Below are 15,295 nucleotides of genomic sequence, written 5' to 3' on the forward strand. Positions count from 1 at the left end.
TAAGCACTAATATCATTTCAATTTTACAGATGAGAAAACGTGCAAAGTAACTTGCCCAAGGCCATGTGCCTGCAGCTAGCAGAGCTGGTATGTGAACCTCAGCTGTCCACACTCAACCATTATGCCTCTTTCATGCCTCTTAAAATGCTGGATCTTGGACTGGGTTTTTTAAATGATCTTATCAGTATTCCTTGGATACACACACAGTTCCTCAGCAGCAGGGTCTGAGTGATCCTCTCCAGTACATGTTTATTAATGATTAAAATCACATTGTTGGCTAGGTGTGGTGGCTCACGCCTGTAATCCCAGCACTTTGGGAGGCCGAGGGGGGCCGATCACCTGAGGTCAGGGTTTCGAGACCAGCCTGACCAACATGGAGAACCCCCGTCTCCACTAAAAACACAAAATTAGCTGGGCATGGTGGTGCATGCCTCTAATCCCAGCTACTCAGGAGGCTGAGGTAGGAGAATCGCTTGAACCTGGGAGGCGGAGGTTGCAGTGAGCCGAGATCACACCATTGCACTCCAGCCTGGGCAACAAGAGCAAAACTCCATCTCAAAAAAAAAAGAATTGCCTTCAGAGCCAATTATGAAGCCCTCAAGTAATGTTACCTTGAAGCCTAACCCTGCCTATGAGCTGGCACTAACTAATGCATCTGAGCTTTAAAACTGAAACCAGGATGAGTGAGGTAAAATTCTAAGGGACTCCACTCTGCTCTGTCGCTTTGACTTGCACCGTGCTTTACATTTTTATAGCGGTTTAGTTATGAACCAAACTGCCTGTGTGCAGGAACTAAAAACACACGCCTACAATAGGAGAGCAAGGGGCCCTCCAGCATGGGGAAGGGAGAAGCGGGAGGTAAAGGGCTGTGGGCATAAGGAGAAGAGAAGGCGACCCCTTGTCTTGGCTTTGCCCTCCTCCCCACTCCCCTTTTGTTGACTTGAGCTACTGAAGTTTAAGTACTTTAAAACTGCAGGCTGTTGTGACGGTGGCTCATGCCTGTAATCCCAGCACTTTGGGAGCCGGAGGATCACTTGAGCTCAGGAGTTCAAGGCCAACCTGGGCAAGATAGCGAGACCTTGTTTCTACCAAAAAAACAACCCTGTAGTATGAGGGAGAAGAGGAGATGATGAGGGTGTGGATGACGTAATCTCACGAGTCGGCTAGGGAAAAGGTGCTGAGGCTGAACTCCATCAGACACACACGCTGGGTGGTCAGTGGTATGGAAGTTCTGGGTTCTTGCCCTACCTCTCTGCTTCTAGCCAGTGATGTGATTTTGGGAAGGTCTCTCCATCTCCAAAAGGCTCAGTTTTCTGAGCCTTTTAGATCTATTAAATCACTGGAGTAGACTACAGTATATAATGTTTTTAGTCCTTATTTCTTCTAACTTTTTCTCTGTCTCTCTTTTTTTCTTTCTTTTTTTTCTTTTCCTTTTTCTTTTTTTGGAGACAGGGTTTTGCTATGTTGCCCAGGCTGGTTTCAAACCCCTGGGCACAGTGATCCTCCTACCTTGGCTTTCCAAAGTGCTGCGATTACAGGCATGAGCCACCACGCCTGGCCTTTTTCTAATTTTTTTTTTTAATTGAGGTGAAATTCACCTAATATAAAATTAATTATTTTAAAGTTTACAATTCGGGGTAGTTAATTCATAATGTTATACCCACCTCTATCTAGTTCCAAAACATTTTCATCACCACAAAAGAAAATCCTATACCTATTAAATAGTCCCAGCTGGGCGCACTGGCTCACGCCTGTAATCCCAGCACTGTGGGAGGCCAAGGCAGGCAGATCACTTGAGGTCAAGAGTTCGAGATCAGCTTGGCCAACATGGCAAAACTCTGTCTCTACTAAAAAATACAAAAAAAGATTAGTTGGGTATGATGGTCACACCTGTAGTCCCAGCTACTTGGGAGACTGAGGCAGGAGGATCGCTTGAATCTGGGAGGCAGAGGTTGCAGTGAGCTGAGATCGCACCACTGTACTCCATCCTGGGCAACAGGGGGAGACTCTGTCTCAAAAATAAATAAATAAAACAAAAAATAAATAGTCCCATCCCAGCTTCTCCCAGTCCCTAGCAGTTGCCGATTTGCTTTCTGTCCCTTTGGAATTACCTATTTTAGATGTTTCATATAAAAGGAAACACACACTATTTGTTCTTTTGTGTCTGGCTTCTTTCACTTAGCTAATGTTTTCAAAGTTCATCTGTGTTGTAGCATATATCAGTACTGCATTCCTTTTATGGATGAATAATATTCCATTGTGAACTACAGTAAGTTGGTTTTTTTTTTTTTTTTTTTTTTTTTTTTTTTTTTTTTTTTTTTTTAGACAGAGTTTCGTTCTTGTTGCTGAGGCTGGAGTGCAGTGGTTCGATCTCGGCTCACTGCAACCTCTGCCTTCCAGGTTCAAGTGATTCTTCTGCCTCAGCCTCCCAAGTAGCTAAGATTACAGGCATGTGCCACCATGCCCAGCTAATTTTGCATGCCTGGCTAATTTTGCAATTTTTTAGTAGAGACAGGGTTTCACCATGTTGGTCAGGCTGGTCTTGAACTCCTTACCTCAGGTGATCCACTCACCTCAGCTTCCCAAAGTGCTGGGATTACAGGTGTGAGCCACTGCGCCCGGCCTACAGTATGATTTTGAGCTCCAAAATGATCGTCTCCTTTTCTTTTCAATCATCTGTTAAACACAGACATAATTAAAACCAATTAAACAAACACAAGGAAGGTGTGAGGTGAAATAGTCGAAACATGTGTGTCCCCGCACATCCAAGGCAGTCCTTTCCACATCTGGGGACTGGTACCCAGGGTGGCGCCTAGTGGTACCTGAGATGATTTTAGAAAATACACTGGGCTGGGTGCGGTGGCTCACGCCTGTAATCCCAGCACTTTGGGAGGCCAAGGTGGGAGGATCACCTGATGTCAGGAGTTCAAGACGGGCCTAGCCAATATGGTGAAACCCCGTCTCTACTAAAAATACTAAAAAAATTAGCCGGGTGTGGTGGTGCACGCCTGTAATCCCAGCTACTTGAGAGGCTAAGCCAGAAGAATCGCTCAAACCAAGGAGGTAGAGGTTGCAGTGGGCCAAGATTGTGCCACTGCACTCTAGCCTGGGCGACAGGGTGAGACTCTGTCTCAAAAAAGAAAAGGAAAAAAAAAGCCAATTTAAAAAAAATAGTAAGTGATATTTGGTAATAAGAAGACTTGAGAAACTAAGTTGCTAATGACTAGTGATTAGAAAATACCAACTCAGACCGGGTGCAGTGGCTCATGCCTATAATCCCAGCACTTTGGGAGGCCGAGGTGAGAGGATCACTTGAGCTCAGGAGTTTGAGACCAGCCTGGCCAACATGGTGAAACCCCATCTCTACTGAAAATACAAAAACTTAACTGGGCATGGTGGCAGGCGGCTGTAATTCCAGCTGCTCAGGAATCCCAATTACTCATGAAGCTGAGGCAGGAGAATCGCTTAAACCCGGGAGGCAGAGGTTGCAGTGAGCCAAGATCATGCCACTGCACTCCATCCTGGGCGACAGAGCAAGACCCTGTCTCAAAAAAAAAAAGAAAAAAGAAAATACCAGCTCCAAGATTGCAATTTGTCACACTTACTGTAAGGCCACGGTGTGATTTTCATCTATGTTTGATGTGGTTGCTTCAAGTACTATGCTCACCACTGAACACTTGGCTTTATTAATTGACAAAAACCAAATTTTAAATTTGTCCCAATTTTCCCAATTTTGAGAAGAGAGGCCAAATGGAAGACCACACACAATTCCAACGGATTTCAGGCCAACAAAGCCTTGATGTGTCTAGCGTCTAGCCCACTTAGCTTATTAACGGACTAAAACTGCATTTGTAATTAATTCCATTTCATACAGAAACCAGAAGTCTCTACCTGAGGCTGAAATAAGAAAGGGATCCTGTCACAGAAATAGTAGACACAGTAACCCACACAAGGTTAACAAACAAAACAGTGGGAAATATGGAAACAAATACCTAATGCCCCGCCTGGATTCGTTCTTTTTAGGTTGGGGAGACAGTAGGAAAACCACGTGTCACTTGCCCAAGCATTCAGCCCTAAAGGGAATTTCTCCCTCAGGGTCCCCAGGAGTCAGGGAGGCGGGGGCTCCTCCGGCCCCGCCCCCTACCCGCAGAGGCCCCGCCTACCGTCCCGTAAGCCCCGCCCCTGCGTCTCTGCCCGCCCCGTGGAGCCCGAGTGCACTGAAGATGGCGGCTGCTGTAGGAAGGTTACTCCGAGCGTCGGTGAGTGGCTGTCGGCTGGGGACAGGCGTGGAGACACTGGTGGCTCCGGGAACGTGCTTCTGAGACAGGATCCCGCGCTTCTGGGCCTGAGGGCCATTCGCCCCTGGAGGGTTTCCGCGGGTAACGGACCCAGAGGCCTCCCTCCGGGAAGGCTCCATGCGCCTGCGCAGAACGGCCCTTCCCCACTCCATCCCCGCGGTCTCTTCCCCGAGTCCCTCCTCTTTTGGCGTCCCCGGTCCCCAGGCCCACCTCCACTTAAGGTCCTGGCCCTGATTCTGCCACCAACCGTATGATCTTGGGCAAGCGCCTTCGCCTTTCTCAGCCTGTGTACTTAAGGTGGAAAGAATGATGCCTACATCAAGGCGTTGCTGTGAACAGCCCCTTAAATACTGGATAAAAACGCGCAAAGTGCTAAAAAACTCACAAAGGCGTTCCCTCCCAATCCCGTTCCCGCGTGTTTCTGCTGCTGTTTCCTGCTTAATTGTGGGCAATGCGTCATGTTCTTTTGATACTCAGCTTTCTCTGGTGGGGTTCAACACAGCCCATTTCGTTCTCCTGAGTCATTTGAACGTTAAAGTTGAGCAAACCGGCAGAGTGCAGTGGCTCACGCCTGTAATCCCAGCACTTTGGGAGGCCGAGGCGGGCAGATCACTTGAGCCCAGGAGTTTGAGACCAGCCTGGACAATAATAGTGAGACCTTGTCTCTAAAAAAAAAAAAAAAAAAATAGCCGGGCGTGGTGGTCAGTGCTCCTGGGGAGGCTAAGGTGGGAGGATCACTTGAGCCCAGGAGGTCGAGACTGCAGTGAGCCAAGATCACGCCACTGCACTCTAGCCTGGGTAAAAGAGCAAGACTGTGTTTCAAAAAAAAAAAAAAAAAAAGTTGAGTAAACATTTCCCTTGAGCCTTTTCCAGACTGCCAGAGGCTGAGCTTGGCTCTTCTTGTTTACTTGTCGCTGGTGCTGGAGGGGCCTTGTTTTTCTAAGGAAAACCTTGAAATGGTAAAACATATTCAGCAGATAGTGCTGGGAAAGGCCTGCGCAAGTCCCCTGGCTTTTGAACCCTGTGTTACTTTTAAGCGCATGGAGTTTCTGATTTTTTTTTCTTTTTTTTGAGACGGAGTATTGCTCTGTTGCCCAGGTTAGAGTGCAATGGCGCGATCTTGGCTCTGCAACCTCTGCCTCCCGGGTTCAAGCAATTCTCCTGCCTCAGCCTCCCAAGCAGCTGGGATTACAGGTGCCCACCACCGCCTCCTGGCTAAGTTTTGTGTTTTTGGTAGAGATGGAGTTTCACCATCTTGGCCAGGCTGGTCTCGAACTCCTGACTTCGTGATCCACCCATCTTGGCCTCCCAAAGTGCTGGGATTACAGGTGTGAGCAACCGCGCCCGGCCGGTCTTTGTGTTCTTATAGTTCCCCTCCACCTTCCAGTCTCCTAGGAGAAGGAAGCAGAAGGGAGTGTTAAGAACATGCAGATCCAATCCATGCTCTTAGAGTTTGGGGTTTGCTATTTGGTTCACAGGAGCAGGGACAGTTGAAACCACCGTTGGCATGATGCCCTTTCAGCCTTCAGTCACCAGTCCAGGAAAACTTTCTAATAAAAAGTTTCTCTTTCCAGGTTGCCCGACATGTGAGTGCCATTCCTTGGGGCATTTCTGCCACTGCAGCCCTCAGGCCTGCTGCATGTGGAAGAACGAGCTTGACAAACTTATTGTGTTCTGGTTCCAGTCAAGCAAAATTATTCAGCACCAGTAAGTGTTATGTCATGTCTTGGCTGGAGCTAGGTAAAGGAAAAATTAACCATCGTCTCTGGACAGAGGCTCTGAACCCTGGCCAAACGTTAGAGTCACCTGGGAGCTTTCAGGAACACAGCACTGCCCCAGTCCCACCCCAGACAAGTTAGTCTCTGGGGTGAGACCAGGATGTGCGGGGTGATTCTAATGTGCAGTCAGGGTTGAGAATCACTGAGGCAAACCGCCCTTGTCACATTTCCATGTTGGTTGTCAGCTTCTAATCCACTGTGTTGAGGAGGGGGGTTACTGGGAGCTCAGATGCCTTCTGAGTCTACTGTGTCTGAAGAGCTGTGAGTGGTGGGCAGCCTGTGGGGACCTGAGAGGGCAGCCGCTCTAAGATTCAAACCTGTGTACTGGCCCCAGCTGGCCACTTAGGAACCAGACCTGTCTAATGGTATCTGTAATCTGAGTGAAATTTAGCTGTTTCTTGAGATTTACACTCCCTTCACTAGGATATGGGCTTTGCTAAGATCAGCCTCAGATAATGAGTGGTATTTGAAAATACCTTGTCTAGATTTGACCAGCCTTTGAAAAAGCACATATTTAATATGTAATGGTTTGGGGGGATATACTTTAGTAAAGCCTTTGTTTGTAGGCAAAATGTTCTAAGAGGTTTTGCAATTTTACTACCCTGGAGCTTTAAAATATTTCTAGTAGTGATGTGATACCACAGGCTTAAAACTTTACTCCACTGGTTTCAAATCCCCATCCCCAGCAGCTCCTCCTGTTTCTGTTCGTGGCAGTGTCAGGCATTTTGACATTGGAACTACTCTGTCCCTCATTCCCAGGTAGAAGCAAGTCCTTTTCAGTTTTGACACATCTCTTGCATGCATTCCTTTCTGTTCTTTCTGCCCCATCCCTCCCCTCAATACGTCTAAGATCACTGAAATCGAGGCCGGGCACAGTGGCTCACACCTGTAATCCCAGTACTTTGAGAGGCCAAGGCAGGCAAATTACTTGAGGTCAGGAGTTCAAGACCATCCTGGCCAACCTGGTGAAATCACGTCTCTACTAAAAATACTTAAAAAATAAGCCGGGTGTGGTGGTGTGCTCCTGGAATCCCAGCTACTCGGGAGGCTGAGGCAGGAGAATTGCTTGCACCTGGGAGGCAGAGGTTGCAGTGCGCTGAGACCGTGCCACTGCACTCCAGCCTAGGTGACAGAGCAAGACTCCGTCTCAAAAAAAAAAAAGAAAATCACTGAAACCACCTCCTAACATGTCTCCCCCTTCCTCCTGCTCCTCTTTCCCTCCTGCCAGACTAATCTTCCTAAAAACCGCCATCTCAGCCAGGCACGGTGGCTCACGCCTGTAATCCCAGCACTTTGGGAGGCCGAGGCCGGCAGATCACGAGGTCAGGAGATTGAGACCATCCTGGCTAACAACGGTGAAACCCCCTCTCTACTAAAAATATAAAAAATTAGCCGGGCGGGGTGGCGGGCGCCTGTAGTCCCAGCTACTCAGGAGGCTGAGGCCGGAGAATGGCGTGAACCCAGGAGGCGGAGCTTGCGGTGAGCTGAGATCGTGCCACTGCACTCCAGCCTGGGTGAACAGAGCGAGACTCCGCCCTTGTCTCTGTTATCTTTCCTGTTAAGAAGACCCAGCAGCCTAGTATTTAAGGACTCTTGCAACATGGCCTTCAACCATTCCTGCCTGCTGCCTACTCTTCACTCTGTACCCTTAGACACTCTCTGTTCTCATTAGACTGCCACACGCTGCTCCACACACATGCCCTGTCTTCCTCCTGCTGTTTCCTACATGCTATCTGCCCCATCCCATCTAGACTTGACAAAATCTGAACCATATTTAATATCCATCTCTAGTCTCATGTCTTCCTTAATTCTATCCCTACTATTTTTGTCTTCCTCTTTTTAGTTTCCATAGCACTTGGAATTGAATTTGTGCACAATCTAAAACTATAGAAGGAGAAATTACAGTTGGCACTCTGTATCTGGGTTCTGCATCTGTGGTTGGTTGAATCGAAAATATTGGGAGGGAAAAATGGATGATTGTGTCTCTACTGAACACAAAGTCTTTTTTCTTGTCATTCCCTAAACAATACAGCTTAATGACTATTTACGTAGTATTTACGTTGTATTAGGTATTATGAGTAATCTAGAGATGATTTAAATATACTGGAGGGTGTGTGTAGATTATATGCAAATCACCACTTTATGTAAGACTTGAGCATCTGTAGATTTCGATATCCTAGAACCAGTCCCCCAACAGGTGGCAAAGGATGACTGTGCCTAAGATGTACAGTTGAACCGAATGTTTTGATTTATACTAAGCACTTTATACTACTAATTAATTATCATGAGAAGTTTAAATAAAATCACAGGTGCTTGACATAGCAAATGATGAACTACATATGAGTGTGGGTTTTTTTCAGGTTCCTCATACCATGCACCTGCTGTTACGCAGCATGCACCCTATTTTAAGGGTACAGCCGTTGTCAATGGAGAGTTCAAAGACCTAAGCCTTGATGACTTTAAGGGGAAATATTTGGTGCTTTTCTTCTATCCTTTGGATTTGTAAGTGTAATTTCTATGATGTTTTCGTGTCATTCTGAGAGCAAGCACATATCCTGTTCCCGCACTGAGTTGTCTACCCCTAGATACTCTTGTGAAAGGAAGGATTCTTTCTGACCCTTTATTACCGATGGCCTTGTTGATTACAGCTGGGATCTGTAGCTTGTTTACAAGTGATAAACTTCAGGGGTGGGATAGGACAGCTTTCTTTTTAGTATGCCTCTGTGCTCTGGAGCACTGCTTCCCTAAGCCAGTCTATGAAAAAGTTTTCACTGGTCTGGGGAAAAATGAGAAAAGTAGGCATAATAAAATGATTTTTTTCAAAAAGCAACTTTATTGAACTGTAATTTTTTTTTCTTAAAACATGTGTTCCTTACCCCCATTTTTTGATACAATTCCTAAAATAAAAAGGTGAAGGGAGGTAATACTACTTTTGCCAGCACAACACTATAGTCCAGGGAGGACGGTAAACCATTTTGCCTTTTTTACCCTTAGCAAGTTGAACTAGTTGTTAGACCACTAATTATTAAAATCCTTGTTTTTAAATGCTCTAATGAGAATTTCTGTCCTTTTTGTCCAGCACCTTTGTGTGTCCTACAGAAATTGTTGCTTTTAGTGACAAAGCTAACGAATTTCACGACGTGAACTGTGAAGTTGTTGCAGTCTCAGTGGATTCCCACTTTAGCCATCTTGCCTGGATAAATACACCAAGAAAGGTATAGCATTGTACCCCTAGCTTTTGCTCTTACAAACTTGCTTGGAAGAATCTAAATTTCTAGCTATGCTGCTGGACTACCAAGATCAAATTACGCAAGGGTTGGGTTGTTTTTTTTTTTTGAGACGGAGCTTCGCTCTTGTTGCCCAGGCTGGAGTGCAATGGCGCGATCTCGGCTCACTGCAACCTCCGCCACCTGGGTTCAAGCGATTCTCCTGCTTCAGCTTCCCGAGTAGCTGGGATTACAGGCATGTGTCACCACGCCTGGCTAATTTTGTACTTTTAGTAGAGACGGGGTGTCTCCATGTTGGTCACGCTGGTCTCGAACTCCTGACCTCAGGTGATCCACCCACCTTGGCCTCCCAAAGTGCTGGAATTACAGGCATGAGCCACCACACCTGGCCTACTCAAGGTATTTTTTTTTATTGTTACTTTTCCATGTCTATGTTTGAGAAAATTAGTCTTTAAAAGAATGCTTTAAGAATTAGAAAAAGCAGCCGGGCGTGGTGGCTCACGCCTGTAATCCCAGCACTTTGAGAGGCCAAGACAGGTGGATCACAAAGTCAGGACTTCGAGACCATCCTGGCTAACACGGTGAAACCCCATCTCTACTAAAAATAAAAAAAATTAGCCAAGTGTGGTGGTGGGCGCCTGTAGTCCCAGCTACTCGGGAGGCTGAGGCAGGAGAATCGCTTGAACCCAGGAGGCGGTGGTTGCCATGAGCCAAGATTGCACCACTGCACTCCAGCCTGGGCGACAGAGTGACTCCGTCTCAAAATAAATAATAAATAAATAAATAAATAAAATAATAAAGAATTAGAAAAAGCATCTTTAGTCCCAGCTACTCAGGAGACTGGGGTAGGATGATCACATGAGCCCAGGAGTTTGAGGCTGCTGTGAGCAGTAATCGCATCAGTGCATTCCAGCCTGGTGACAGCGAGACTCTGTGTCTTAAAAAAAAAAATTGGAAAAGGTCTACAGTATTAGCCAGGTGTAAATCTTCCTTCTGCTCCTTTCTAGCTGTGACCTGGAACAAGTTACTTAGCTTTTTCTTGCCTCAGTTTCCTCATTTTGATAGTGTCTTCTTCAGGGTGGTTTCGAGGAGGCAGTAGGTTAATAGAGTAAGCAGTGCTTGGCCTGTTGTTGAATTACTGTTACCTATCGCCGTTATTGTTGGTCTCAAACATTGTGGTACGTGGTCAAGAATATTGTGAGGCCACGCATTCTAACAGTCAGTCCTGTTTGCATTTTGATTAGAATGGTGGTTTGGGCCACATGAACATCGCACTCTTGTCAGACTTAACTAAGCAGATTTCCCGAGACTATGGTGTGCTGTTAGAAGGTTCTGGTCTTGCACTAAGGTAAGATCCTGTTTCTGATGAACTTAAGATTATTTTTCATGTTTAGTATCATTCTACTTCTTAGAGGATTTGTGTAGACCTTGGTAAAGCATTTTTAAAACCAGAAGATCCTGGCTGGGCATGGTGGCTCATGCCTGTAATCCTAGCACTTTGGGAGGCCAAGGCGGGAAGATCACTTGAGTTCAGAAGTTCAAGACCAGCCTGGGCAACACAGACCTCGTCCCTATTAAAAAAAATTAAAATTTATAATTAAAAAATCCTTAATTTTAGTCTTTAATAAACACTGATAAAATGCCTCCTGCAAGGGTTGGCGGTCTCTCAGAAATGCTGAGACATGCACGTCCCCTCCACCACCTTGGGTCTCTTTCTGAAGAAAGCTCTCTGCGTCTTAAGGCCACACTGCTCCATACTCCCTAACTATGTGGGAGCCACTTCCATGGGAACACACACCTGACATTGAAGCCATCAGACTCTTTGCAGAAGGGGGGACTAGCAGGGTAAGAGGTAGTCTCTTGGAATGGTGACCATCTTCAGCCCTGGAACCAAACAATCCTGGGTTTGAGTTTTTCTGGTTTTTTTTTTTTTTTTTTTTTTTTTTTTTTTTTTTTTTTAACTCAGGTACTTAATAGCTGTGTGACTTTGGGCAAGTGATTTGATTTAACCTTGTTGAGCCCCGGTTTTCCCATAACTAAAATGAGGAGGTACCTCACAGGTGGGTGTGAGGAATAAGTGACACAGCTTGAGTTTTTAGCATAGTTACTGGCAGCAGTTGTTAGGATTTCTGCCCCAGAACGTCATTTCTATCTGTATTCAGTCCCTTATTAAACCTTTATTCCTTTGAGTGTGAAAAGCTTTCAGTCCTCAGCAGCCCCACATTCAAACATAACCTTCCTGGGAGGGATGAGAACTTGGGCCTTAGAAATGGCATCTTGAAGTCTGCTGAGAATAGGGGTGAAGGAGGGATAGGGCAGAACTTGACTTCCAGGAAGGAAGAGAGGGGGTTCCCCTTTGATGTGCTGTGCCTCACAGTTTTGCTGGGGGCTGGTCAGCTTAAAGCCAGCTCACCTGCCTCTCTTGTAGGTGACCTCTGGCCTGCTCTTTCTTGGGTTACACCTTGGATTTTAGCGCTGGATGGCATCTTAAGAGTTTGGGCCTTTTTTTCTTTTCTTTTCAAGACGGAGTCTTGCTTTGTCACCCAGGCTGGAGTGCAGTGGTGCGATCTCGGCTCACTGCAACCTCCACCTCCCGGGTTCAGGCAGTTCTCTGCCTCAGCCTCCCGAGTAGCTGGGATTACAGGCACACGCCACCACGCCTGGCCAATTTTTGTATTCTTAGTAGAGATGGGGTTTCACCATGTTGGCCAGGCTGGTCTCGAACTCTTGACTTCGTGATCTGCCTGCTTCGGCCTTTCAAAGTGCTGAGATTACAGGCATGAGCCACTGCACCTGGTGGACTTTTTTTTTTTTTTTTTTTTTTTTTTAAACTTTAAAGAGATTATCAAATGAATGCCTAGGTCTTTCAGAATTGGCAATGGCCAGAGAAAGGGTACTGGCTATTTTTCTCCTGCAGTCCCTTTCCCTATGAGAACTCACTAATTTTGCAGTTACCTCCGTACCTGTTTTAATATTGATATTAACGAGAGAGAGAAGCTGAGTCTGGCTTATAAGATAAAGACTTTCGGGAGTCTGCAGGCCCTGCTCTGTCCCAGCTCTACCTCAGCTTCTATTGGTGGACTTCAGCTGGCTGCACCCTCTGGGAACAGTTTCACCTAAACCCTAGGCCCCCAGTGCCTGACCCAGGGAGGGAGAAGCACCTTTTACCCTGAGTTTTCTCTAACCTGCCTTTTCCATGAGTGATTGATACCTGGAATTTCCACATCCTTTTAAGACAGACTGTTAAAACCTGTAGGTTAAATAACCGGACACAGTGACACACACCTATAGTCATGCTACTTGGGAGTCTGAGGTGGGAGGATCAGTTGAGCCAGAAGTTCGAGGCTGCAGCCTGCTATGATCACACCTGAGAACAGCACTGCACTCCAGCGTGGGCAATATAGTGAGACCCTATATTTAAACCAACCAACCAAAAAAACTTCTGGGCTAAACATATCTGCATCTGTCACAGTAACACCAACACAGAAGATAAACACAGACCACTGTGGTAGCGTGGTTCATCTCATTACCCGCTGCTACGTGATTAAAAGTGATGGGCATGGTTTTCTGTTTTGCATAGACTTAGAGCCTGTACATTCTTTCTACGAAGATTTTTCCCATGGGATTTCCCCCCCCCATTTACCCAAGAATTCATTCATAATAAAGTTGTTGAACCCAGATAAAATACACCTCTGTCTCTTCCCGTTTGCCTATGAGTTTCTTGCCAAGATGTGATACAGCAGCTCAAAGAATGCTTGCCAAGTCACTATTAGTCTTTGCTCTCTCTAGTTCAGTGACTTTCCGATACTGTGTAACATTCAGGGCACTATGTGAACTTGTAAATGTGACCATACTGCATGTTTTATGGTGACCTGGTCCAGTACTGCCTTTGTTAAAGCATCTGTCATCAGTAAGAGATGATGATTTTTGCACAACAGTGAAAACCCTACCTTTAAGCATATGATTACGCTTAATAAATAGTTTATTAAAAGGAGAATTAAAGACCTAAAAGGGAAGAAGTTAGACTGTTCTAGTTCTGGTACTGTTGAGGCACTGATGAGGATAAATGATCATGCAGAGGTCTCTTCATAATTGACCCCAATGGAGTCATCAAGCACTTGAGCGTCAACGATCTCCCAGTGGGCCGAAGCGTGGAAGAAACCCTCCGCTTGGTGAAGGCGTTCCAGTATGTAGAAACCCATGGAGAAGTCTGCCCAGCGAACTGGACACCGGATTCTCCTACGGTAGGTTTTTTCCCCAAAAGCAGTGAGGTCTATGTTCTGTCAGCCTCGAGAGCTATTGACCTGAAATATCCACAAAAGGGAGCCCACTCTTGGAGCAAGTGTGCAGATGTGCAAATGGGTGAAGCTGCTGTGGGGTAGAGGGGGTGGGGTGGGGAGCTAGGAACCAATTATCAGAGACAGGCAGGCCTTTTTTTTTTTTTTTTTTTTTGAGACAGAGTGTTGCTCTGCCTCCCGGGTTCACGCCATTCTCCTGCCTCGGCCTCCTGAGTAGCTGGGACTACAGGGCGCCTGCCACCACGCCTAATTTTTTGTATTTTAGTAGATACGGGGTTTCACTGTGTTAGCCAGCAGGATGGTCTCGATCTCCTGACCTCGTGATCCACCCGCCTCGGCCTCCCAAAGTGCTGGGATTACAGGCGTGAGCCACTGCGCCCGGCCTAGAGACAGGCAGGCCTTAATGAAACTTTCATCTTTATGTTTTAAACGAAATCTTTAAAAGTTTAAAGAACTTTAGGTTAAAAATTGGGAGATTGCCACTCATTTTTGGGACTATTATTATGGTAAAGTCACAGTTACCTAATGAAGCTTTTGTATTTCAGATCAAGCCAAATCCAGCTGCTTCCAAAGAGTACTTTCAGAAAGTAAATCAGTAGATCGCCCATGTGTATCTGCACCTTCTCAACCCAGAGAAGAACCACAGTTGAAACCTGTTTTTGTCATTTTCAAGATGGTTATTTGTAGAAGGCAAGGAACCAATTATGCTTGTATTCATAAATATTACTCTAAATGTTTTGTTTTTGTAATTCTGGCTAAGACCTTTTAAACATGGTTAGTTGCTAGTACAAGGAATCCTTTATTGGTAACATCTTGGTGGCTAGCTAGCTAGTTTCTACAGAACATAATTTGCCTCTATAGAAGGCTATTCTTAGATCATGTCTCAATGGAAACACTCTTTCTTAGCCTTACTTGAATCTTGCCTATAATGAAGTAGAGCAACACACATTGAAAGCTTCTGATCAACGGTCCTGAAATTTTCATCTTGAATGTCTTTGTATTAAACTGAATTTTCTTTTAAGCTAACAAAGATCAGTTTCCAGTGATTAGCCGTTTAACTCCTGCAATGAATGTTTATGTGATTGAAGCAAATGTGAATCATATTATTTTAAAAAGTGGCAGAGTGACTTAACTCATCATGCATGATCCCTCATCCCTGAAATTGATAGTTTATGTAGTCATTTTACTTATTTTATTCATTAGCTAACTTTGTCTATGTATATTTCTAGATATTGATTAGTATAATTGATTATAAAGGATATTTATCGAATCCAGGGATTGCATTTTGAAGTTATAATTTTTTTTTTTGCTGAAGTATTCATTGTAAAACATACAAAATAAACATATTTTAAAACATTTGCATTTTACCACCATTAACTGTTGGATTAGCTTATTTTGGGCTCTCCTTTCCTTCTCAGATTATCAACAAACATTTATTGAGCATTTACCTCAGGGGCCACAAAGAGAATAAGATGCTGGTTCCACACTCAAGGAACTCGGTTTAGGGGCAAGACAGATAGGGAAACATTTTCTCATTGTTTCAGTAAGTCCTTGAGTGCCTACCCCGCACCAGGTGCTGTTTTCCAGGCACAAGAGCGAACAAAGGACAAACCCCTGCTTTTAAGCTCTTATATTCTAGAGGGGAAACACCTCATACATGTGGTAAAAGTAGAGTGTTTGGAAGGAAAGTAATG

At 45.3% G+C, this 15,295-nt stretch overlaps 1 protein-coding gene across 1 annotated transcript; it reads left to right on the forward strand.

The window, feature by feature from the left end:
- Nucleotides 1-4,154: 4,154 nt before the first annotated feature.
- PRDX3 (peroxiredoxin 3) lies at nt 4,155-14,974 on the forward strand. The gene is made up of 7 exons (XM_004087528.3): nt 4,155-4,259; nt 5,873-6,005; nt 8,437-8,578; nt 9,156-9,291; nt 10,548-10,651; nt 13,382-13,547; nt 14,147-14,974. Exons 1-7 carry the CDS (start codon nt 4,224-4,226, stop codon nt 14,198-14,200), a joined length of 771 nt encoding a protein of 256 aa, XP_004087576.2. The 5' UTR covers nt 4,155-4,223; the 3' UTR covers nt 14,201-14,974.
- The last annotated feature ends 321 nt before the right edge of the window (nt 14,975-15,295 follow it).

Source organism: Nomascus leucogenys, chromosome 3 (genome assembly GCF_006542625.1).
Source record: "Nomascus leucogenys isolate Asia chromosome 3, Asia_NLE_v1, whole genome shotgun sequence".
Classification (NCBI taxonomy): Eukaryota; Metazoa; Chordata; class Mammalia; order Primates; family Hylobatidae; genus Nomascus; species Nomascus leucogenys.

Coding starts and splice junctions, on each gene's coding strand:
- PRDX3 (XM_004087528.3), top strand. CDS start 4,224: ATGGCGGCTGCTGTAGGAAGGTTACTCCGAGCGTCG. Junction 4,260..5,872: donor GAAGGTTACTCCGAGCGTCG/GTGAGTGGCTGT, acceptor TTCTCTTTCCAG/GTTGCCCGACATGTGAGTGC. Junction 6,006..8,436: donor AGCAAAATTATTCAGCACCA/GTAAGTGTTATG, acceptor GGTTTTTTTCAG/GTTCCTCATACCATGCACCT.